The 25,480-nt window shown below is 52.6% G+C and overlaps 1 protein-coding gene across 4 annotated transcripts in view; it reads left to right on the top strand.

Moving 5' to 3' along the window:
• SSBP3 (single stranded DNA binding protein 3) overlaps positions 1–24,205 on the top strand; it is a 156,615-nt gene extending 132,410 nt beyond the window's left edge. The window contains exons 6-18 of one of the 4 annotated variants that reach the window (XM_090269519.1): positions 2,480–2,560; positions 3,471–3,530; positions 7,493–7,559; positions 7,665–7,741; positions 13,576–13,664; positions 14,340–14,388; positions 14,954–14,989; positions 15,672–15,726; positions 17,004–17,074; positions 21,216–21,294; positions 21,519–21,547; positions 21,670–21,771; positions 22,578–24,205. In XM_090269519.1, the coding sequence (XP_090125645.1) occupies positions 2,480–2,560; positions 3,471–3,530; positions 7,493–7,559; positions 7,665–7,741; positions 13,576–13,664; positions 14,340–14,388; positions 14,954–14,989; positions 15,672–15,726; positions 17,004–17,074; positions 21,216–21,294; positions 21,519–21,547; positions 21,670–21,771; positions 22,578–22,607 (825 nt within the window). In that variant the 3' untranslated portion in view covers positions 22,608–24,205. The remainder of the gene's footprint in view (positions 1–2,479; positions 2,561–3,470; positions 3,531–7,492; positions 7,560–7,664; positions 7,742–13,575; positions 13,665–14,339; positions 14,389–14,953; positions 14,990–15,671; positions 15,727–17,003; positions 17,075–21,215; positions 21,295–21,518; positions 21,548–21,669; positions 21,772–22,577) is intronic. The other 3 variants (XM_090269520.1, XM_090269521.1, XM_090269522.1) reach the window with 3 other exon arrangements.
• Positions 24,206–25,480: the final 1,275 nt, after the last annotated feature.

Genomic DNA, 25,480 nt, shown 5'->3' with positions numbered 1-25,480 from the left:
CTCCCCACTGCCCCCCACAGGCTGGCCTGGGGCCCAATGACCGGTCATGCCCTGGGTGCTTACTACTCACCAGGCCTTTGTCTTGAGGCAGCTGCGTTGAGGCAAACTTGTGTCATGTCCACTCATGCAGGGACCAGAGGCTGACAGGGAGCCTCTGAGGGGGAGCCAGAGCCTGCCTCCTGAGCTTCGGAGGGTCTAAGCGAGAGCTGAGCTCTGCAGACTCAGGTTGAGGGTTGACCCCTAGAAAGGACTGCCATCTGTTGAGGCCAGCTTTGTTCATGTTTCCTATGATCAATCATGGAGTCAGCCACGACTGATCTCCTGGCTAATGGGGCACACAGGTGGGAGGGACCTGGGAAAAGCCATGCTGCCGGGGTGGGCGATGGAGGATGAGGAGGGAGGAGGTCCCTTCTTGCCAGGAGCTGAGGAACCAACAGAAGGCCTTTTTGCCCCCTCTTGGCAGCTGGACTTTACCCTTGAACTCTCCTTGTCTGTTTTTTTTTTTTTATTTTTCCTTTTCTAGGGGTTGGCTTCAAATTATCTTATTTTGTTTACATTGCACCCAAGTTTTATGGTACAAAAGACTTGCAGGTGCAAATATGTCCCGCCTTCATTAACTTCCCCTTCCTTTTTAATTTATGTGATTTCAATTTTCCTTCCCTGTACTGTTAATTAGGGGACCCTCTAATCAGTGCCATTATCACAGTGGTATTCATGTTTAGGAAAGCCGCTAAACAAATGCTTGCAAAATTGCTAAATGGCTAATTAATGTCTGTTAATTAAGAAAATTGCTCATGGTAACAAACCATGCCGTTGCTGGCAGCCGCTAGAAAGACACACACTTGTTGAAATTAGTAGCGTGGCAGGTAGGGGAACATCTGCTCCACGGAGCTTTCCGGAAGTGAGCAGCCCCAGGCTTGGGGACAAACTCCAGGCCTGTCTTTAGTGGCACCCCAGGGCTCCTGAATGGCCCCCTCTGTCTTTCTTTGCTCACCTGTTCTCTGGATCTTCCTGCCCACCAGCTCAGGCCCACCCCTGCAGCCCCTCCTCCGCTCTGGGCAGTACTTCCTGAGCAGGTGGGAGGAGGCCGGCAGCCTGGCTCTGAGGCAGGCAGAAGAAGGCTGGGGAAGAAAACCCTTCTTGCGTCTCTCAAAGATTCTCTCTCCTTGTCTTTTTAAATATAACTACACCCATTCCCATGCGTGTTTTGAAATTTTCTCAAAGGCAAAACTTCCGAAGGTAACAACAGTCATAGGTGGAGAAGAGGGAGTTAGGAAGGGCTCCTTAGCACCAGCACCAGCACCAGTGTCCAGCTCTGAATGCCCTGGGTGGGCAGGGAGGTACCTCCAAGACAGGCTTTTTGTGCTTTTAGACTGTGCCCTGAAGTAGGAAATGCATTTGACATTGTGACCCAGGACACATACACACACACACACACAAATAGAGGATAGTGAAAAATACTTGCTTTAAAACACACAAAGCTCTCTGATATTTTCTAGTATATTTTAAAAATTCTTTTCCAGGTTTTTAAAAAAATGGTTGCAACCCCAAAATTGATTTCGCCATCCACGAATAGATTGCAACCCAAAGTTTGACCAGTCCCCTGGTTTAAGTGAATTTATCTGTCCATTTTTTTCTGCGGGGATTTTAATGCTCAGCATTGCGCAGGGCTTTGGAGGGCAGCTTGGAACTGTGGATGGCTCACCATTGCCTGGAATGGAAAGGAAAGCCCAGCCCCTGTGCCCACCCACCCAGCACGGCAGTCAGGGTCTTACAGCCTCATCCCCCTAGTCCGCTCCATCTCCAGTTGTGTGGCTGTAGCCAAGTCCCTTCGTCCCTTCATCCCTTGAGAAAAATAGGAATGAGAAACCCCACCTCAGGGGGCCACTTTCAAGTGAAGGTGAATTGATGCACTGCACTGAGTGGGTGCTCCGTACCGTCTCTTCCTCTCGTTTGCTCATTTGTTCAATCTCTGGCACCACCCTGCTCCTCCTGTCTGTTCTCATTCAGCCATCAGTAGACTGGTCTCTAGCTACCTGCGACCTGTATCTGTCCTCCCGGACCGGAAGCTCCTTGGGGGCAGGGCCTCTTACACGCCATGCAGAGTGGGTCTGTTTCTGTGCATACTGTGTTCTCTGAGTCCATGTCAACCAATGTATTTAACATGGCAAACTCTGCTCCAGCACCACCAGTCAATGCCTGGGCCTCCGCTCCTGTGTGCTTTGACGAAGGAGCTCGATTTGACTTTTCATTCCTATAAATCCTCACAGAGGTATTCATCAGCTTCTCTCCCTCCCGCTCGCCGTCTTCTGATGAGCCGGTGACCTAGGCAGCAGCTCACACCTCCCTGCCAACCAGAGCCCGCCGCCCGCACGTCCGCCGCCCACCCTCCGTTTTGGTTTAATTTTTGTTCTTTTAAGCTTCTGCGCTTCTCCATGTGCTGTGATCTATAACCTGCCTCTACTGTCTGGCCTCACAGGGTCCTCCGGGGTCACAGCCCTCGCCGCACGCACAGCCTCCACCCCACAATCCCAGCAGCATGATGGGACCCCACAGTCAGGTAACGCACTTGGCTCGCCCGCCCGCCGGGGGGCACGGGGCACCAGGAGGACAGAGCCAGCAGAGGAAAAACAAAAATCAAAACGTGCTCTCACCATTGCCTTCAAGTCTTGATTGACAAAGGAAGTGTTTTGGGGGAAAAAAAAAACAAAAAACAATATATATATATTGTTTTCTAAAGAGAGTCTTCATTCCTTGGACATCACACCCAGCTTGGATATGAAACCAAAAGAAAAACATTTCTGTGACCTTGTCAGCGGCCTTTGCGTTTTTGTTTTTTCCTCTCTCACTTTTGGTTTGGTTTTTTGAGTTTGGTTAACCATTTGTTTGTAACCGAAGCTGCATCCCTAGGCTTTTCTTTGTGCACTCTCGCTGCTGAGAAAGCTTTTCTGCCCATTCCCTGCATTATGTTAGGGAGCCCGCTCTCCCCTTACCATTTTCATTGTGTGCCCCCTCAAATCCTTGCTCCCCTGCCCCGCCCCCTTTGTCAGTGGTTTCTGTGTGTGTGCGCGTGTGTCCAGCTTTGTCTGCACACCCTGAACATTGTATGTGTAGGTCCCCTTTCTGATTCTTTTATTTGCCCTTCCCAAGAGCAGAGGTTTTCCTCCTTAGCCCCATGCTGATGTCACTGCTCTTCCTGTCCTGTGGCAAGTCCCACCTGCTGCCCCATCACCCAGAGTCGATCTCCCTGAACAGATACAGATGCAGAGTTGGAGTGTCCCGTGTTGGGGCATCTATTGTTTCCTCTGCCCAAGGGGACTTTTGCCCAGAGGGAAGAGGCCACCAGGAGAAAGAGAGTTTAAAAGATCATTAGTTGAAACAAAACTGGACTTTGTGGAGTGGAGTGCATTTGTGTTTGTCGCTGTGCGGGGAGCGCAGGCTGTCATTGAACTAATTCCCTGTAATTGCAGCCTTTTATGTCACCGCGATACGCAGGCGGCCCCAGGCCCCCGATCAGAATGGGAAACCAGGTACTGTACCTTTTCATGTTCTCTCTTCCCTCAGTTGGCTACCCTTGACCCCAGTTGAACTTTGACTCCCATCAAAAAAGTGGGGAAGGTACTGGGAAGTGGAGGGACAGGTTTTAACAAGGTAGCTTTCCAAGCAGGTCCCCAGAGCAGGCCCTGTGTCCACTAGGTGCAGATGGTGCAGCTCTGTCAGCATTTCACCTGCCTCTCCTGGGAGGCTTGGGCCACAGTTCTGGAGCTTGGAGGGCAGCAGCAGAAGCAGCCAGGGTGGGAATGCAGGGCTTCAGCTATACTAGAGAAGGTGGTAATACCCTGGCCCCTCCCTTCAGCCCCTTCTTGGAAAAGGGTCTTCCTCCTTAATGAAGTTAATTGACAACGTGCATTTTTTCCTGGAAGCTTTTGAGAATTGCCAAGGCTGGTAAATAGAATCCTGCTATTAAGGGGAGAAATGGCCCATAGGAATGCTTAGATCAGGAGCCTGCAAGGCAGCAGAGCAGGACATTTGGGAGTTTTTCAGCAATGTTTGCCTTCTTCCCAGACCCAACTCCAAACAAGAAAGGATTTGTTCACGTAATTAGAAGAGTGGTCTGCTTAGGGGAGGGCTTTCCGCCTAGGGTTGTGTGCCTTATGTTGGCCCATTAGGGTTGGCAATTCTAGGTGGTCTGGAGAATTGGCCCCCCTGCTGCTCCCCAATTCAGCCCATCCAGAGGCAGGAGGGGAGCTTGGTGAGGTACTGATGAATATCCTCTCTTGGGGATAGACAACTTTAAACTTGGAAGAAACGTCAAGGAAGTGTCCTTTTTGCCAAAATATTTTTTATACGTAATTTTTTGAGTGCCCTTTCAGAAGCCCTTAAAAAACCTGACAGCAACAGCCGTGCATCTAGTGCTCGGTGCCGTGGGAGCTGGGAGTTCAGTCACTAACTAGATCCATGTTCCCCAAGCGTGATTACTTCCGTTCTCAAGGCTCCGCAAGAAAGCCCGAGTGAGACGGAACAGGCACACGGAGGGCTGCTCACAACCGGGAGCCTCCAGTTTTCAAGTTAAATTGCCTATCAGGTTTCCACTTACTTTTTTTTTCTTCTTCAGAAGTCCTTTCTTTCCTCTTTTCTCTGACACGAGGGGACAAATTTGGACAAGAAGCCTTAGAGACTTGGCTTTTTGAGCAAGGAGGGCCCATGGATTGATCACAGATGAGGAAACAGAAGGTCAGAGTGGAGGAGTGAGTCCCAGTGAACTGGGCTCGGGTCCTGCGCCAGTTCCTGGGCCAGTGCAGCGTGCACCTCCCCTGTCCATGCAGCTCTCATAGTTGTGCACGTCTGTTTTTAACCAGTCACGGAGTGAGTCTCCTTTTGCCATCGCATGCATGCGCCCAGCAGCAACTTCTCCTCCTGCCCATCCAGGGCTCTCCTTGGCCTGAATTGGCCTCTGCTCCAGGGAGAGAACAGATGCTTCCTTATCATATGGTGGCCCTTCCTTCAGCCATTAAGGGACACTGGAGGAAACTGTTTCTTTTTATCAATTAACCATGAGTATGTACCCAAGAGAGCAAATAGAGAATAAATCGTTATCTGTATCTGATATTACAAACCAGTCTTCTCAACCTCCTGCCACCCCCTTCAGAAAATGACACTGCTTTTCTAGTTTCCTGTGAACTCAAGAAATTTCATCCTCCAAGGGGGGATGTGCCCCTTTCACAGGTATTGCCCCTGAGGGTTTCTTGGAGAGTGCCCGTTTGGGGCTGTCAGTCAAACCAGAGCCTCCAGTCACCCAGTTAGCTCGGCCCTTCCCCAGGGCATGTGAAGGAAGCAGAGGCAGCAGAACTTGCTCAGGCTCCCTGGCCTCCTGCCCGAGGGCAATGAGAAGGACACTTAGGGGGTCATTGACTTGCCACAGAGTCTTGCAAAGCCAGCCTCTTTCTTACCTGCCTCCCTGGCTGAGGTTTGATGCTGTGTATAGAGCATTGCTGTTCCAAGCAAGGGTGGCTAGATGGGTGGTAACTAGAGAGGTTCAGCTAGACTTAGGAGAGGAGGATCATCACACCCCAGCTGAGCCCCCACCAGCCTGGCAGCTGACTCGGGTAGGCAGCCACATGAGCGTGCAGATGCCGCTGGGATGTGTCCGTTCCCTGGGTAGACGCTGGCGCACCTGCCCCATGCTGCTGTAGGAGAGGCCCAGGCCTGCTTCAGCAGCCCGTGGGACAGCCTCAGAGCACCTCTCTAGCAGGTCCCAAGGTGTGCAGGGCACGTGCTTGCAGTCCCGTATATGAGCTGCTATTTTTCTTCTTTCTCACATCTGAGGGCTTAGCCTTCTCAGTGCAGTACCCTCATATCTTGGTCATTGCACACCATCCTTCCCTTGTACCGGAGGTTCAGACTGCCCTGTCCCATCTCAGGGTCACCCCAGTGAGGGAAGTGATTCCCTCACCCCTGTGAACCTCTGCACAGCCCAGCTCTGTTCCTGTGCCCTGGCGTGCAGCAGGCTTACAGGAGGCCAAGGAGGAGCTTTCTGTGAGAACTGGTGGTCAACACTGGGCTGTCTGGAATGGGAGCAATTACCTAACCCCTACAGCTGCTCTGTTCACCTCAGCATCATGGGATCCTCCAAACCAAACAGCCTCAGATGTAACCAGGCTCAAGAAATAAGCCTAATCCCCCAAGGGCGGACACAAACCAGCCACGCGATTCAGAGCCCGGGAACACAGAGGAAGCAGGGCTGGGAGAAAGCAAGAGGTCAGAGCAGCCAAAACCCACGTGCTGGAGAGACAGACGCTGTGCCCCCCAGACAGGTGGAAGCAGTTGGTGCCAACGGCCACTTCATGAACATCAAGTGCTCCCTAGGCTCATGTGGCCCTTCCATAAGCTTCCCACCCCAGACACCCATGCACACCCGCTCAGAATCTAAGCCAGGAAGACTTATCCCTCCACTTCCCACCACCTTGCTCCAAAGCTGGTTTGGAGTTCATCGTTGGCCCAAAGGCAGGTGAACAGTCCATCAGCCGTCCAACAGCAGTGAGCCAGGTGGGGTGAGGGTCCCTGCCACAGGTGCCCACCTCAGAGGGGATGGGAAAGGGGGACCAGCTTTCCCAAGGGCTTTTCCTCTCCCAGGCAAGGACCCACGTTTATCCTAGGGCATGGGGTTCTAGAAGTAACCTTTCCCCACAGCTCTGTCCCACTCTCTCTTTTCCAACAGCAGCTGAAATAACTTCAGTTCCACATAAATCACTTTTAATAGGTTTTCACAGCGGGTGTGCCAAGTGCTCACTCAGGAAACCCATGGCAGCCTGTCCTCACCTTCCTAACAGTAATCACACCCGCGTCTGCCACCTGCATTGGCTTTGGGGAGCAGGTTCTCATCAGCATCCTGCTCACCCCTCTCCTGGAGGCCTCCTCTTCACCCCCGGGGTGGGCAGGTGGCATTTCATGTGAGGGAGCCAGGAGTCCCGAGGGTCGACCCCGGCTTTGCCAGTAGGTTCCTTGGGGCCTCATCATCTCCTGTCTCCACATCAAATCCACCTCTTTCCCTGTTCCCCTTTACAAAGGACCTCCCACTGTTAACAGGCTTTTAGCTAGTGGGTCTCGGGGTCCCCACAGTTTGGAGGGTGGGGTAAAATGAGTTAACATTTCTGTGAGGCACAGGAGAAACAGGGTTGGGGTTTGGCAGGAAGAGGGAGGGGCGCACCGCTGCCTCTGAGAGGGTGTGGCAGCCTCTGGCAGGACACAGACCCACAGAGATGGCAGGGCGGAGCGGTGGCTCCTCTCCCACAGATGAAGCCCGGACCCACCCATGCCACAGTTTTCGCTGATGCCAGCTCAGTCTCACTGCCGCTCCCAAGGCAGCAAGAGTGGTCCTGGGAAGGCCATGAGTGACCCTAAATGGTCAGGTGGAGCCACGGTAGACGTATCTCCCTCTGCCCCCCCCAGTGTGGGGAGCAGCCACTCAGCTCGTGTACCCCGTCTCTTTCAGCCTCCGGGAGGAGTCCCTGGGACACAGCCGCTGCTGCCCAATTCCATGGATCCTACACGACAACAAGGTAGAGGGCTGGGCGGGCTGCCCTGGGCAGGGGGAGTTGGGAGGGGCTCCTCCTCTCCCTCCTGCCTGCCTCTGCCGTTCACAGCTCACTTGCTCTCTCATGCAGGGCACCCCAACATGGGAGGATCAATGCAGAGAATGAACCCTCCCCGAGGCATGGGGCCCATGGGGCCTGGCCCACAGGTAACCCTGTGTGTCCATCCATTTCCCTGACCATCCTGTGCTCCCGCCTTTTCTCCTCTTTCCACAGTCTGTCAGTCTTTCCACGTTGCTCAGCTGACAGGGGTGAGAGCAGAGGGCATGACCAGGTGCCCAGCTACTCTCTCTGCCCAGGGCTGGCCCGGCCCCACGCATAGCCCGGAGCAGTCCCCACAGCAAGCAGAGTTGAGGGACCCCCAGGGAGCTAGGAGTCCCTCTGGGAGCCTCCTAGTTGACAGACCGTTCTAGGGGAGGCATGTGCCAACAGGTGGTTTGAGGGATTTGGAAGGAAGAGAGTCTGGTACCTGGGCAGTGGTGAGTTCTGAAGGAATCCCAAAGCCTCCTTTCATCCTGGGTAGATGGACCTGAGGTGGCTCAAGGGTCATGGTTTGTCATGATCCAAAGACAGGACAAATGAGTGGCTGTCCTAGCTCTGTTTCCAGTTTACCATGGACAGGTCAATGACCTCTGCAGGCCCTAGTAGGCTTCAGTTTCTCCACCTGTCCAACAGGGAGTGAGTCTGTGCTTACAGTTCTCTGCAGTGTTGCTCCAGCTGAGAGGAGGCCAGGCTGGCCAGGGCCCCAGCTCACTTCAGCCCAAAAGCCTTTGCATGTTTCATGAACAGGAGTCCTGCCTACAATTTCTTTTGACCAGAGAGGGCTCCATTGCAAAAAAGGACCATTTAGAAACCTTTGAAAGGAATGATGTCAAGTGCCCTGTATGCCTCTTTACAGTTACAACACAGCATTTGCTCCTTGTCACCCAGCTCCATACCCTGTCACGGGTACAGGGTCTCACAGGACCCTAGGGCAGGGGTCTGACAGGCCATTCCTGTTCTAGAGCCTCCTCACAGTTGGCTCCTGCTCTTCTCTAGTATTTGAATGTTGCTCTCTTCTTCCCTCTTTGGGCACTCTCTGGGGTCTGACCACCTGAAAGAAGCTAGAAGTCTGGGTAAGGGGAGGGGAGTTTCCTATGGTGAGAGTAGAAGGGTTGTGTTCCAGGATGTCTCCCCTTCTTTCCTGCCCTGCCCAGAAGCCTGCTTGTCCCTCTCACCTGCTTGTAGATGCTTGGATTCTCTGGGCCCCTCCCCGGGTTTCCCGTTCCCTTGGAGATAGAGGAGTAGTCCCCCAACACACACATACACAAATACCTCCCGTTTGCAGGAAGGGGCATCTGTGCACACCCTGCAACCCCCTGCTCCACCCTGCGTTGTGCTTCTAGCATGTCTGGCCCCTGCTTTTTTCTCGGTGCTACAGCATCTGAGGTGGTGAAGGTTTCAGGGGGGCCTTGTCTTCTATTGGCCCCATAATCCTAAAAGGAGGCAAGCCCACAACAATTGGAGCTCTGGTTTCCCTGTTTTTTTCTTTCCTCAAATACCTCAGAGCTCATGTTTTTGCCAGCCACCTCTTAAACCACCAGAGTGGTCCCTACCTGTCCAGTGGCCGCCTTGGGCCGACCTCTGCAAAGCAGCCGAGCCGAGGAACCCGTGGGAGGTGGCAGAGTCTACAGAAGAGAGTTTTCTCCTGAGTCTCCCTCAGCATCCACTGCACATGAGAGATACTCTTGGTGTTGAAATTGGCAGTGGCCTTAGACTTCCAGAATGTTCTGGACAGTGAAGAAGGTGGAGTGTGGGGTAGAAAACTTCATTCCTATACTATTGCCCACCCCTCTGGATTCTCGGAGGCTCAGCCAGCTGCATCTGTAAAATGGGAAGGAGACCAGTGTCTGCCTTGTAGTGTTGCTAAAAGGGGAGGCTCAAATTCTTGGCACAACGCTTGGCATAGGGTAGCCACTTAGTGAGCAATTTACATTTTCCAACTTGGAGGCTTAAAACAGGCGTTCAGGATTCTAGCTGCTTGGGTTTGGTGATTGTTTTTGTAGTTTCATTTTTATTTTTCCTGCCAGAGGTCATTAGTATATTGAGGTTCTAGAAGCTGGGAATGGATGTTATCAGACTGGCTGAGAGCAGAATGTTCCGGAAGTTTAGGACTTGTGGGCGGGTGTCTCTCATGTCAGTGAGCCTGACCAGCAGTCCAGCACACACCTGTGGCCTGCTGTAAAGAGGTGAAATATTTCCACTTAATTGTTTTCTCTCTGTAAAGAATTATGTGTGGGGGCTGTGTCAGGTGGGAGCCTCCTGGGAACTTTTTCAAAAGTGAATCGAATGAGGATGAAACTGTAGGGGCTTCTCACCGGGTTCAGGTGGAGAGTACTCATCCGAGGTGCTGTGGCCCCCAGACCTCACAGACACCAGTCCCCAGGGACACTGGCCCTCAGTGTGTCTGGTTCAGTTTGAGGTGGAGGCAGCACAGCCTGGAGTCAGATGGCCATTCTGGCCTGACTGTACTTGCGAAAATGCAGAAGGATAATCCACAGTCCCTAGGGGATCTGTGCGCCCCACAGGGGGCAGGGAGGGGGGGACAGCACCTCCCTGCCAATCAGCAGGTTCCAAACTTAGTGCCTCTGAGCAGAGACTCCAGGAAGATGGGAGGATCGAACCCTGGTCAGAGCTCCTGGGGTCAGAACGAGGAGGGAGTGGGCCAGTTGGGGACTTTGCTGGGGGGGCGGGGGGCCTCCCAGCATGGGATGGCCAGAACCCCGTGTGGTCAGAGAGGGAGGAGGACAGGCCCCACAGGCTGGAAACTGCCCTGTCAGCCACAGGTCCTCCTCGGCAGATCTGTTGTAAAGATGGCTCTTCCCCTAGTTTAAGGTGAAGATGGCACTGAGCAGGTCACAGGCAGCACCGAGAAAGAGTCCCTTTGACAAGGTATTTTGGGAAGTGGTAGCAGGCCTCAGCTCCTGCTGGCTGCTAGGTGACTTGCCAAGTTAGTGTGGACCCTGCACAGAGCACAGAGCTGAGACCAAACGGGTGGGCTCTGATCCAAAGTCCCCAGCTGGAGGGCCCCTCATTGTTTCTGGCCGTGGATCACATCCCACCCTCTGCCCAGGGTTTCGGGTGCCCACACAGAGATGGGGATGTGGGTGTGGTTGGTCCCATGGCTGCAGTGAGAGCTGCTCCATGTCTCCGGCCGCCCCTGTCCCTGTGGAGCTGTGCTTGCAGCAGAGGAGGGGGGAGCGTCTGGCTCATGGCCACACCTTGCAGCCCTGGGCCTCGGGCAGGGAGGCGGGCACTAGGAGCAGGGAGTCCGTGCCACCTGAGTCTCTGAAGCCATGTTTCCAGGCCTGCCTGCCCTCTCTGACAAGGCTGGTGTTTGTGATTTGAAAGCTTTCCCCCAAAACCTAGCTTTCAGCCCTACTTTCCCCTGTCACTCACTGTGTCTGACCGCCTTGGTCCTCCAGCTTGCCACCTGTGGTCGGAGGTGTGAGTGGCCCTCCAGGGTCTGCTTCTGAAGGAGGCAGGACCTGGAGGGCACAGTTCCTCCAGGGAAGCAGCAGGTGGTGCCCCCGGAGTCTCCCTGAGGGGCGTCCATTCAGGTGTCTTCGGGAGTGAGCGCCTACTTGTCATCGCCTCTCAGTCCACCGTGCCCCCCTCGCCCCAAGGTGCAGGCCACCCCGCGGGGCGGGAGAGGCGGCAGGACACTGCTGCCACAGCCCCCAGAAGGTCTCCCTTTCTGGAGGAGTGGGCTGTCAGGGAGAGGGGTGAGCTTCCTGTTCTGGAGGAGTGCACGTGAGGCTGAGGTCCTTTAAGAGCTGAGGTTCTGGGATGCGTAAGGCAGCACTGAGGACTTTGGCACTGGCTCTGCTGCCGACGTCCCAAAGCTTGCACCCCTCTGAGGACTGAGCACCCCAGAGCTGTCACTTCATCTGATCCTCACAGGGCCCGTTGGGTGGGCCTTTGTTCTCAGCCTGTGGAGGCAGCAGCCCTGCTGCAAGCACTGGCGTGTAAGGCGCGGTCGCCCCACTTCTGTGCCTCAGTCTTCCAGTCTTCAAAGTGGGGATAGTAATGGGTTTGTATGATGCCTAAATGCAGGCGAGAAAACACACGTAGAACAGCCTGGCACAGAGGAAGCATTTTTGTTATTTGTGTAGTTTGCCCGAAGTTACCAGCAAGTGGCTGAGTCAGGGTGCTAACCTTCCCCGTGTCCTGACCCTAAATGCGTGGCACTCCTCACTGCCCTTGACATCTCGGTCAAGTGGGCCTAGCCCCGCGTGTCCCCCGAGCCTGCCACTGTTTGCTCAGGGCAGGCGCAGGTCTTCTCAGCCCCAGTCAGGCACGGGCAGTGCGGGCTTAAGAGTGCTGGCTGTCGCAGGGTCCCTCTGCCCTGCCTCCCCTGGCTCCAGGCCCAGCTCATTGCCAGCCAGCCTGACGCTGCCCCTGTCGGTGTCCTTGCCCTCTGTGGGGCTTCTGTAGACTCTGAGCCCCTCTGTGGGAGACCAAGCAGAGGAGGCGGCCCCGGGGCAGTGAGATTTGGGAGATGGTCCCTCACTGAAGGACTCACCATCAGCCTAATGTCACCTCTGAATCTGCGGCTCTGCTCTTGAGCCTCCCACTCACCACTTCCCACTGGCCTCTCAGATGTGTGGCGTCGAGGGCAGTCCAGAGGCTTGCAGATCCACGTTTAAACCCCAACCGTGTCATTTGCTGACTGTGACTTGGGCAAATCTTTCTCCCCTGAGACCCTCCATCTCCTCTTCTGTGGAACAGGGGTAAGACCAGTCTCATGACATTGTAATAAGGACCAAACCAGAGACTGTGTATAAGCATGTTACGTGCTCAGTAAAGAACAGCCATCAATTCCACCAACCTAACTTCTTTTAGATCCTCCCACGAGGACAGAGTTTGTGCTGCACCCAGGCTTGTTTTACTTCCCACTCATTCACTCATTCACTTCTTCACTGATCAGTTCAGCACCTGCCCTGTGCTGGTGTTGGGAGGGAAGGGGCTATGAAGGTCATTAAGACACAGTTCCCGTGTTCAAAAGGCACTTAGAGCCCAGTGGGAGAGATGGACATGTGGCCTTGTCATTACCTGTGTGGTGTGGGCAGAGGAGGAGGGGAGCTGTAAGGCAGCTGGGAGCAGCTAGGGTGGGGCAGGGGAGGCTTCACAGAGGCGGGGCTGTCCGAGCTGGGTACTAGAGGATGTGTAGGAGCCCGCCCAGTGGAGCAGGGAGGCAGAACATTCATTCCTGCCAAGGAAATCGCATTGGAAGGGGGGAGTCAGGCTTTTTGGTGACGGGAAATGAACCAGGTGGAAGGCCTGGAGCACCTGGTCCAGGTACTCCTGTGACCTGTCCCACTCTGCCTCTGTGTTATACTGAGCTGGGCTGGGACTCCTGGGAGCTTTCTGGACTCTTCTCTCAAGCAGAACAGTGATTCCTTCCGAGGGAAGAAACGTTCTCCTCCTACTGCTGAGCACTCCGTGTGCTGGTGCTTGGGTCAGGCAACTTGATCTGGGGGCAGGGTGGGGTGTCTGTGCATACCAGGCCTTGGGGACAGCTGCAGGTCAGGCCTTCCAGGAGTACTTCTTCCCCTTCCACAGTCAGCCGCGGCCCCTGCCCCGAGCCGGCCTGCACCAGTCAGATCTGCTACTGAGTCCTTTCCCCTTTCCCCGCCTGAGACCCGCGGGAAAGGTGCCCATTGGCGCCGTGAGCCCAGAGATGTGAGCGGCTTGCTTGCCATCCGTGTGCTTTTGAGAGAACCATCTTGAAGCCCCCAAAGCTGCGTTTCAAGTTGTGACTGTCCCTCTGTGCTGGCTTGTCATTGTGATCCCATCACTTGACTCCCACCCTCCCTCCACCTTTTTTAAACAAATGTATTATATTTTTCTCATCGGATTCTTCTCACAAACTAATCCTCTTGCTTATATTGTTTGTTTCCCCCCCTCCTTCTCTCTCCGGTTCCCCTTCTCCTTCTCATAGACTGACCCTTGGTTATCGTTGCAGAATTACGGCAGCGGCATGAGACCACCACCCAACTCCCTCGGCCCCGCCATGCCCGGGATTAACATGTAAGGCAAAAAGATCCACCAGTGACTCAGAGCCCATGGTTCCCCCCACCCCCACCCCACTCTGCTGCCCTCCTGGAACACGTGTGACTCATTCAAGTCATTACTGGCACCTGCCTGGACCTCTGTCTCCTTGTCAGTACAGTGAGGATGTTAGGATACTGGCGAGAAGGCCTCACCCCGTATGGTGCTTGCTGTATGTGCCCAGCACGCTACGTGGCTTAGCTCACCAATTCTTCAGAAACGCCCTGTGAGGTGGTTACGACCATCTCCCGCTTACAGAGGAGGTAACTGAGGCACAGAGAGGTGAAGCCATTTGCGTAGGCTCACACACCATAAAGTGGAAGGAAGGGTCAGGATTTGAACCCCTGTACAACTAACTGTTCTAGTGCTTCAGTGTTTCTTAACTGCTTTACAGTGATAGATCCATAGGAGAGTGCACATGCAGAGGAAGTTTTATATACTTCACAAGTTTTTCATATAATTTGTAGGAGGGTGTAGATTCCTACCCATGGGCCTACTCATTACGACCCCAGAGCCAGATGGTCTCTTAAGGCCCTGGGCTGGTAAGAAGGACATCCTGTTAGTCGTTCCAGCCCCTTGTTCTGCCCTGCAGGCACCGCCCCCTTGGGTGGATGGCATCTTTTCCATTGTCTTATCTCTCTCTCCCTCTGTCAGGGGCCCGGGAGCTGGCAGACCCTGGCCCAATCCTAACAGTGCTAATTCAGTGAGTACCCAGTCAGCTCGGTGGTGGTTGCCATGGAGGTTCTGGGGTGCAGGGTGGTTCCTGTCCCCAGGTTGGAGGTGTCACTGGAAGGGGAGGTGCAGCAGGATCTACCTGATGCCTCTGAGGAAAAGCCCACCTGTGGGCGGGGGCTTGGGAGTGACCTGCCAGCGCCAGCCCAGCACACTGCTCCGCAGAAACTCCGAGGTGTGAGCTGAGGGCCTGGCTCCGAGAGCGCTGGTCACGTAGAGGCTCCTGCAGGGCCAGCTTCCAGCGCGCAGAGAAGGAGCCAGGAAGGGGCCAGCACAGTCTGGGGCGAGGGACCGGGTGGGGTGCAGTTCCCGCTTTCCTGCCCTCTGGAACTGGAGGCCCCTAGGGCTCCCTGTGAGGCCCTTGAGGTCCGTTCAGGAGCTGGACTTTGCTCACACCCCACTCTCCTAGGGAAACTAACCAGTTGGCTCAGTGGGTCCCACAGCCTATCCCATCAGGAGTGGGTTTGGAAGCCAGGAGGTGCTGCCTGTCGGAGGAAGTGACTCTGACACATGGTTCCCCCACCTCTTATTTTTAGATTCCATACTCCTCCTCATCACCTGGTACCTATGTGGTAAGTGTGTGCGGGTTTGGCCACTTGTGACTGAGTGTGCAAGAGAACTACTCAGGGTCCTTGTCTTTTTTCCCTTTCAAAACATTCTGGGCACAGGCATTTGTAACTCCTGGTAGTCCAGAAGTTTACAAATAAGACCTGGGACTGGGAATCCCCATCCGGGGAACTGGCCAGTGGGTTGGCTAGCTTCCACCATGGGCCTCTGGTTTCACCGATTGGCACGCACGTGAGCACCCACGTGTACAGTATTCCCTCACGTATCGCAGGTATTACGTTCCAGACCCCGCCGTGAAGTAGGAACCTTACATTTATTCCACACTCTTAAACCTACGTAACTTTAACAACATACGTATACAGTACCGCAAAATCCTGCAATATAACGAAAAATCTGCAATAAATAATTAAATATAATATTTCTAAAAGTCCTGCGATACAGTGAGGCCACGATAAGTGAACCGCGATATAGCAAGGGACTACTGTACACGTGCATGCACACACACAGCCGCCTCAGTCTAAAGAAACAAAGGGAGGAATCAGACCGGTCCCCGAAGGCCTAGATACTCGGCTGAAAGCCGGCTGGGCCCCAGGTGTGCACTTGCTGCTGTTGTGGCTGCGGCTTGGTGGCCTCTCCCCTTGTGTCACCACCATGGGTTTCTCACGTCAGTTTTTACCTTATCTCCAGGGACCCCCTGGTGGTGGTGGCCCCCCAGGAACACCCATCATGCCTAGCCCTGCAGGTAAGAGGGCCTGGGGAAGTGGGGATGCCTTTGCGGACACAGGCACAGAGGCCAGTCTCTCTACCACCACTCTTCTGAGCAGCATGTCCTCCACTGATCATTGTGACATCAGGATTTGGGGGTGTGAGGCCCCTGGTGCCACAAAACCACCTTGTGGCCTCAGCCAGGTCACTTCTCATCTCTGGTTAAAGGACGAGCAGAGCAGGGAGATGGGGGAGCGCCTCACTCGCCTCAGCTCCCACTGGCCAGAGAGAATCCTGTTGTGGTTGTATGTTGCTCTATGTCCTGGCAGCCTGGGGCCAGGACTGTACGCACGGTGCCTCTTGGCTTCCGGTCTTCCGTATAGGAGATCCCTTCTCCCTTTTTCTTTAACCAAGGGAAAGCACGCATGCACACATGTGGGCACGTGCACACATGCCCACACAGCATGACCATTGTGCTTCCTTCCAGCTAAGAATAGCATACCGCCAGCTAGAGGAGATCACCCATCCCCGAAATAAAGTGAGAGGTGGTTGAATTTCTGCATGAGAAATATGGGGCCCACTCCTGATATAAACATGTTAGCTGATTTCCTAAGAAGTCATTTCAGACTAATTGGGGAGATGGAGTAGGGGTTTCTCTCTCCCACTCCTCTTCCCAACAACCCCCCCCCCCCCCCCAATAGCAAGGAAGCTGCTCAGCTGCAGGGGTGGAGCTGGCAGCAATATTCTGGCTCCCGCTCCTACTCCTTTTTTCAGCTGCTGCATTTTTATGAGCTGCATGACCTACATTCAGACTGGGTCACATTAAACCACTCCATATGGTAATGTGTCTCCAGCCCTGCCCCTGCCTCTTCCTCCTGCCCCATCAGCTTTGCAGGGTGGCCCCCAGGTTATTTATGGTGTCTGTCTTTCCCCAGTTTGATTAAAACCACCGGGCAGGGTTGGGAGAGCACAGGTGGTGATCTGGCTGCCCCTGTATTGTCTCCGCCAATGATGAGATTTGGTTCAGGGTTGGGAGATGAGAATTTGAACCTGTAATCCTCCTTTGCCTTGGCCACACTGCTGTCCAGACCCCCTGAAATTCTTTGTTTCAGGGTTGAGTGGTTTTCACAGTTGAATTTTCTGTGATTAAAAACTTTCTGAATCTTCATTAAATACAAATTAGCCAGAAAATGGCGGTACTTAAAGAAAATTTTAGGTGATAAAATACAAAAGAATGAGTTCAAGTGCCACGAGTTTGTTTTAATTAAGAAATGAATTAATCACCCTGACTTGCGGGTTTCCACTCTTCTACAGATTCAACAAATTCCAGTGACAACATCTACACAATGATTAATCCAGTGCCGCCCGGAGGCAGCCGGTCCAACGTAAGTCTGCTTTCTAATAATTTACATATCAGATACAATAACAAATCATAATTAACTTCATCAGCTGAGGGGAAAGCACATTTAATTGATTTCAGCCATTTGTTACCAAAGATGAATAAAATAAAACGTTGGAAAAGTGATTAACTTGGGTACCTTAGTTCCCATCTCAGAGCTGCCAGGGGTGGGAGAGAAGGGATGAAGTGATTCCCATTCCTCTGGTGAGAGCGGGGCGCCAGGCCCCACTGTGGGGGACCCCTGCTGCCCCGTGTGGGTGTTAGTGCAGGAAAGCACCAGGGTGCAGGTGGGATTTGGGCCATTGTCTGCCCAGCTGGCTGGCTGTGCTCCCCTTGCATCCCTCACCCTCTCGGGTCTGTTTCCTTGGCCACGGAGCTCAGAATGGAGGCCACAGCAGGAGCATGTGGCCCGCCCATTTGGGGACCATCCTGCCCCGTGCCTCCCGCACGGGCAACCTCTTCGCCTCTCTCAGGTCGTCCCCCTTGTCGACAAGCTGCTCCCTTCTTGGCCCCTCAAAGTTCCAGCCCTCAGTGATGTTGCAAATCAAAGTCTACCTCTTGTGATCACCCTGCTTCCTGGTCCTCTGTCCCGTGTCCTGTGGGACTTGACTGTGCAGCTGTAGCCTATCTCCCGCTCCCAGCTGGGAGCTCCCTGAGGACACTGCCAGTCCATGTCACCTCCAGACAACCCAGCCAGCCTTGCCCTTGGGAGCTCAGGGTTTGGAAAGAAGGCTGCCATGTGACAGGTCAACAGTCTGTGGACTGCAGGGCCAGAGGGTGGGCTTGGGGCCCCAGAATGTCTGTGGCTTTGGGGGGTACTGTTTGGTTTTGTTGGATCAGTTATTCATATGAGACCTAAAACACCCCATGTGCTAAACTCTGATCATGAGCAGCCGGATGCACATCACTGCACGTGTTTAAGCTGCTCGTAGCCCCCTGCAGTGACGGTCTTCGGCCCATCTCCTAGGGCGCCAAAGTGCCAGGAGGGGCTGTAACCAGGGTCATGTAACAGAGCAGGACGGGAATCACACGTCCCACCTGCTGCCCCACCGGCCTGCTTCTTCCCTTATCTGCTCACCTAGCACTTTCCAGTACCCCCTGCCTCATCACCCCTTTTCTTATGAAGGTGACTGGCCATCTGGGCTTTAGCTCTTGAAGCCCTATGTCCCGAGAGATGACGGACCAGGACAAAAGTGCCGGTTTATGGCAGTGGATGCAGAAGGTGGGGCAGGAAAGTTTAAGACCTGTACAGTGACCCCAAATAGGAACTGGGCACACTGTTTTGTCTCAAATGGAAAAGGCACAATCGCCCGTCTCCCACAGTTGCTGTCGCCATATTTATTCTGACCACTGGTCCCGTCAGTCATGACCTGTGGCTTGGCGATGGATCGTCCACATCGTGTCGTCCCAGGGGTGCGACTCAAATGCAATGCTGTCACAGGTACAGGTGGCGTCCACCTTTGCCTCAGCTTGCAGGTGAACTGTCGCACTCTGTGAGGAGAGAGTGCAGGTTTTATGTTGTGAGTGTTGGGACCATGTTTTCTAAGAGTTCAAATGATGGAAATGAGAACGACGATGACACCAGCACCAGCATGACCGAGACAGAACCAGGAAAAAAGACAAAAGGACCATGTTATTTCAACGACAGGTGGGAGGGCACGTACAGTCGGATCAGGGAGGTGAATAACCAGGACAGAAGGTACTGCACAGTGTGCTGCAAGGAGGGGAAGGGAGGGGCTGTGAAGAAGGCACATTGGAGACTGGGGCGCACACGACTGGGAGGAGACAGCACGCCCTTCTAGCTCCATCAGAAGTAGTGGCTGCTGCGTTCACCTGGGCGTACCCCATGAAGGAACACCATCACCATGCAGGCCCCTTAATTGCTCTCTGAACTGAGAAGGTTACAGCTGGTTCAGAGGCTGCAGCTCAGTCCTCTGGGTGAATACGAGGGGGGTTTTGAAGACAAATGTGTTGGTGCTTTAGTGTAGAGTTGATTCTGTCAGATGTTAACTAGCAATCCGGTGAGCTTCCTACAGTATGTCAAGTGCTGCAGCAAATCCCGGCAGCAAAAACAGGTCCTAGGTCTTGGGTACTTTGACTTGAAAACTGGAGCTTTAATTCGTCATTTTGATTTCTGTGAAGAAAACATAAATCAGAGGTGGTTGTTCTCTTGTCCAAATACAAACTCAGACTTTGCTCATTTATCTGTGTAGTTGGCAGACGGTACACAGTTAACCGTTTGAGTGCCAACGTCGCTGTGAGCAACGCTGACAAATTTTTCCAGAAGTGCCAGCATCACTCCCAGTGACTTTTTTGATGGCTATAAATGTAAATAACAATGGAATGATTCGTATTTTATGTTTTGTTCTCTTTTTTTTTTTTGTACCTCAGGTTATATATTGATATAAGTTTTCATGTGTTGATCCAAATATCAAATTATGCGTGGCACTCAAAGGGTTAATTTGGCAAATTCCATTGAGCCCCTGGACATCTTACCTGCTGAATGCCCCCCATACACCTTGCTCCCCACAGCTACAAAGGGGTGCGATTTGCTCATCTGTGACATCAGGCTGTCATAATGAAAGTTTTTGGTCACTTGTCATTTTCCTGAAAACATGAAGAAGCTCTTAATGAGATTTTCGACTTTCTAGAAATCGCAAGCCTCAGACAGCTCCCACGAAATGGCCATCGTTGTTGCTGGCCATAGGAAAGATGTTAAAATATCACCCTGCTGTGATGTCCCTCTCTAATTTGGAAATATGTTGAGATGAGAGTGGAGAAAGGAATTCACTGAAATAGAAATGTGTATGCTGTGTCTCCAGAACTGTTTGATGATCTTTAAAGAGACCACGAGGAGCCTAGCTGAGGATGAGTGGACCTTGGATTGCACCTGAGTTGTTCAGTCGTGGAGGGGAGGGGGTAGTAACAAAACCTCATACGGCCAACGGAATGGCTCATTTTTTGGAAATGAGACTGCTTGAGAATTGAAAAAATGTCACCAGTGAGGGCAACCCCATTAAACAGGACTTTCACAGTTTCTTTATTAAAACTGTAACTTAATTGGAATCCAGCTTGGATCACACAAGTTCAAATTACCTTTCTACTTTAAAACCGTTGCCCTGAGAAAGACAGGTTTGCTAGCTAATGACGTCCAGTGTGCTTCGGGATGTTTAGAAATGATGGACCTTTGAGACAGGGAGAGCCCGTCTGGTGGATTTACAGACACAAAGGACCTGACTGAGTGGAGTTGGACGGCTTCCCTACCCCAGTACCAGAAGAGGAACTCAAGGCAGACCCTAGGCCGGAACAGCAGAGAGAAAGCTGGAAACAGAATAAATTATAGGAGTAAGTCTTTGTGACTGACCTGAGTTAAGCAGAAGTATCTGAACACCTAAAACACAAGTGACAAAAGAAAAGAAGTAGATACATCGGACTTCTTAAAAATTTAAAACTTTTGTGCTTCAAAGGACACTGTCAACCCACAAAGTGGAAAAAATATTTGCAAATCATGTATCTGATAAGTGACTTGAATCTATAATATGTAAAGAACTCTTAATAGTTTAAAGAAAAATTAAAAATGGGTCAAGGGTCTGAATAAACATTTCTCTAAAGAAGAAAAAATAATAAAGTAATGCTCATCATTATTAGTTATTAGGGAAAAGCAAATGAAAACGACAAACATCACCTCATACCCACTAGGGTGGCTATAATTGAAAAGGCAAAGACCAAGTGTTGGTGAGGACGAAAAGAAATGGGAACCCTGACACGTTCCTGGTGGCAGTGTGTAGTGGTACGGCGGCTTTGGCGAACAGTCTGGCAACTTTTTGGAAGGTTAAATGGTCGCCACGTGACCCTGCAGTTCCACTCCTAAATATCTACCCCAGAGAAAGGGAAACGTGTCCCCACAAGAATTGTACACAAATATTAATAAGCATTATTCCTAATAGCCAAAAAAGAGAAGCCAGTTAAATGTCCATTGTTCCGCCTTGAGTGTCTGAGACAGGAGCCCCCAAGAGAGGAAGCCCCCTGAGGTTAGGACTCGGGTGCCACTGGGCTTGGGAGCCCATGAACCCGCAGAGGCCTGAGGCTGAGGCCCACTCAGCCGCCTCGCTCTGTTTCTTTCTCAGTTCCCGATGGGTCCAGGCTCGGATGGCCCGATGGGGGGCATGGGCGGCATGGAGCCACACCACATGAACGGATCGTTAGGTAAGCCTGCCTGGCCCTGCCCGCCAGCCTTCTCTCTGCCTCAGCTAGGCCTGGCCCACAGCCCCAGCCTCCACTGGGCCCACAGCAAGATCCTGAGGGAAGGATACTGCCAGGACAGAAATATTCTCTGCTCAGAGATAGTGTGGGATTTGGGTGGGACCATTGGAAGGCCTCTCTGCAAAAGAGTGGGCAAGAAACTGAATAGAATTCTTTTTATCTTTCAGGGTCAGGTGACATAGACGGACTTCCAAAAGTGAGTGGATTTGAAGCCTCCTCCCTGAGCGCACCCGCCATGCCCAACCCCTGAGACCCCTCCCCACAGAAAGCCTTTCCACCAGTCCGGGATTCAGCTCCTCTCCTCTCCTCTCCCTGCAGAATTCTCCGAACAACATAAGTGGCATTAGCAATCCTCCAGGCACCCCTCGGGACGACGGAGAGCTAGGAGGGAACTTCCTCCACTCCTTCCAGAACGACAATGTAAGCGTGCCTCCTGCCCCCTCATTTCATCCCTGCACCTAGTCCAATGCCCCAAGGTCTGGGGACTATTCATTGAACACATTTCAGAGCCCCCCCGGCCAAGACCTGCCTCTGGGCCCGGGTCCCAGCAGCCATGTTGGGGGCTGCTCACTTGGGTTATTCTTCCACACAGTGAGAGCCCTCACCTTTGTCCCTGTGGCGTGGCCCTGACTTACGGCCACCTAAGCCTAACCACCAGCAGACCAGCCCTTCTGGAGGCACCTCTGTGCAGGCACAATGCCTCAGGCACTGACGACGCTGCTGTGGCGTGAAAAGCCTTGGGCTGGGACTCCTAGGCCTGCTGGGTCATTATCCCTGGGGGTCCATTTCCATCTGTCCTGGGGAGGAAGGTACAAAACAGTGATTTCCTGGGGTCTCCCTGGAGAGGGGCTGGCCGCCTACTTTTCCATTCTGGCGTCGTGTTTACTATCTTATTTGAAGGAATAGCCTCATGGTCAAGATGCTTTTGAGAACCCCAGAGTAGCTCCCACCCCAGAGCACCCCCTGTTCTCTGCCGGAGAGCTTCCAGCCTGTGAGGGGTAGGGCAGTGCTGCTTCTTCAGCTGGAAAGAGGGGTGATTTGTAGAGGGAAGGTGGGGGGTGAATCTGCCTCCTGGCCCTGCTGGGCCCCCTGGCCACCCAGTGTCACCCAGTCTCAGCCCAGCCAGGCCCCCTGACTGGTCCCATCCACCTCTATTTAATCAGACCTTCGCAAGGCCCCTGCTCCCCGGCCCTCACGACCCCCCTTCTCTACTTCTCCTCTTCCAGTATTCTCCAAGCATGACGATGAGTGTGTGACTCCCCCTCCTCTTCTCCGAGATGCTGAGAGAGCCGGCATTGCAGGCGGGAAGATGCCAGAAATTATGCAAGAAGAAGTGAGGTGTCATTGCCCAGGAGCTGGGGGAGGGGCATCTCCCCGCTCCTCCTCCACCCTTGCCCTTTTCTCCATTCCCCCGACTTTTCCCAATTTTAGTTCATGCAATAAAAAGGCCGAACTTTTTATTCCATAAAACATGAAGGACAAAACTCAAAAATATATTTCAAATCAATGACCAGAAAAATCCCACCCCTTTGTCCTTTCCCAAAAGGACCTTTTATGTACATGACACTTTTTTGTTGTTTTTTGTTTGGGGTTTTACCGTTGTTGGGATTTTTTAATTTGTTTTCAGTAGGGGGTTTGGGGGGGGGGAGATTTTTTTAAAAGGAAGCTTCTAGCAAGCCCCTACCCCATCCCACCCCAATCAACCTCTGCTTTCTTCTTTAAAAAAAAGAAAAAGAAAAAAAAGGACAAAAAAAAAGAAAAAAAAAACAAGCCCTGCTGTCTGTACCCAAGCCCTTCCACCAGGAAAGCTAGTCTAGGTGTGAGATCTCACGCTGTCTTTGTAGCCACCTAAAAATAATAATAATAAACTGGGCAGTTTATAATCAGTGGTTCCTTTCGAAAGGCCTTCTTTGGGAAGAAAAAGAAAGTCACCCTTTTCCACGTGGGGTTCTTGGCTTGTGTGGATGGACAAGGGAGGGGCGGGACCTTTTTTGTTTTGTTTTTTGCTTAGTTTCTCCTCGCCAAGGTGGGGATGCTGCACCACTTGGACCCCAGAATTTCCCTCACCCCCCTCACAGCTGGCAGGGCCAGGCCACCCGGGGAGGCTCCCGAGACTCCGCCAGGGCGGAGACTCAACTAACCCACTGCAGCCTGGTGGCAGGCAGTGTCCCCCAGGACTGCTTCCTCCCCTCTCCTGGACCTCCCCCCCAGCCCCCTCTCAGCCCCACCCCAGTCTTCCCAGCGAGGATCCTGCCAGCTGGGTGGTGGCCTGGAGCGGAGTGGGGGAGGCCACCTGCAACAGGATGGCTATGACCTGGGACATGGAAACTGTGACCTCCGCGTCCCTGTCCCCATGGCCCTAGCATCGTCCTCTTTCTCGTGTGTGCTGCAGCGGAGGGCTGGAGTTTGGGGGCGGTTTTTGTTTTATTTTTTTTCTCTTGATTCTTCCTCCTTTTTCAAAGACGGGATATTGACCAGAATTGCTCTGCATATGCTTGGAACTGGACGGAAAGACTTTGGAATAGCTGTGGGGGGTGGGTGGGATACCAACCACCAAACAGACATGCTGTTTCCGGTCCTGTTTTTATTTTCAAAAACCGACACTCGACAGTGGAGCCTGTCCCCTCCCAGGAGGGGTGACTCAGCCTCCCTCACCTCAGCACCCCCAGTGGAAACCTCTGTGTCTTGCCCTGGAGACACCCGAATTCTTTGTACATTTACTCCCTCCTCCTCCTCCCTGCCCCGCCCCCGTAGCTGGTCTTTGTTTCTCCCCCCTTTCTGATCCATGTATATCATATTATGTGAGATATCATCTGCCTGAAAAAAGACCTTGTGCGGATTATTGGGAACATTGTAGCTGTTTCTGTGTTTTTTCTTACCTTGTAGTCTGGTTCTGAATTAAGAGAGGAAAAAAAAGTAATTATGATACATTGTAGTTTGTGTACGATATATGTTGATAACGTTTTATTAAAGGGACATCTTTTTTCCGCAGCCCTTCCTGACATGTTTGGGGGGGGTCCTTGGGCGGGAGTTTATTATACTGATTACAAAATGCAAGACAATGGGTGGGGCCCGGAGTTCTTATTCCCAAGGCCTAAGGAGATCTTGCTTCATGTTCCCGGCGTCTGCCTGCTTTTCCTGGGCATGTGAACCCTGAGTTTTCTGTGGAGAGCTGCAGCAGCTTCTGGGACAGGTGGGTGGGGAGGGAGGACACCAGCCTCCCTGCAGGCTTTTGGGAGCATTTTGGAAGCCGGTTTTGGTTTCCTGTCTTGCAAACATATTTTGGCTCACCAGAATGTATTTTCCTGGAAATGCAGAAAGGTCCCTGGATCAGTGAGGATGGCCCCTGGGCTGCTGCCACACCCCGCTTTCTCCCTTCGGTGGCATTTATTTCACTGATCCTAGGGTGCTGTGCCACCAGCGGTTGATTTTTCTTTTTTCTTTTTTTTTTTTTTTACACCTCAAAGACAAGGGGAAGCTCTTGGATTTTTGCAGTAGCACAGTTTGATGTGAATTGTAGAAAACTGGTACAAGCAGCATCCTGGAAAATGGCTGGGTGGGCTGGAAGGATGTGGAGACCCAATCCCAGCCATCACCTGGGCAGGAAGTACTGAGAACTGGGGGAGATAAGCTGCTGTGGGTGCAGATCTGAATTTAGAAAGTAGAATCTCCGTTTCCTGGCACTCTGAGGACCTCATTCCAGGTCTGCTTCAGGAGAGAAGGGAAACACAGTGAGCAAAAGCTGGGCTCAGTCCACCTTCACGAGGCCTGAGGGACCGGATGGCAAATCGCTGGTTTCAGATCCTGCCTTTGCCTCTTCATGGGCAAGTTAAATTCTACTCTTGTGCTCAGTTTCCTCATCTATAAAGTGGTGTAATGCCTTACCTACCTCGGGGTTGTGAGGATAAGAACGTTTGTAGTGTTCCAAACAATGCCTTGCTGAAGTAACAGCAGTAGTGTTAGCTGTTAGTGGCATTAACTCATTTGGGGAGAGTCCAAATGGGTGTGACGGAAAGTAGTTGGGAGGGTTTAGAAGATCCATTTGCACCTTCCTTCATCTTAGGGTTTTCCAGGCTCTTCCTTAGCACAGACACCTTTGAACTATTGGGAAGACATCAGTGTGGGAGAC

Source organism: Furipterus horrens, unplaced genomic scaffold (genome assembly GCF_987537825.1).
Source record: "Furipterus horrens unplaced genomic scaffold, mFurHor1.1.pri manual_scaffold_3, whole genome shotgun sequence".
NCBI lineage: Eukaryota > Metazoa > Chordata > Mammalia > Chiroptera > Furipteridae > Furipterus > Furipterus horrens.
This window is presented reverse-complemented; position numbering and strand designations above follow the sequence as displayed.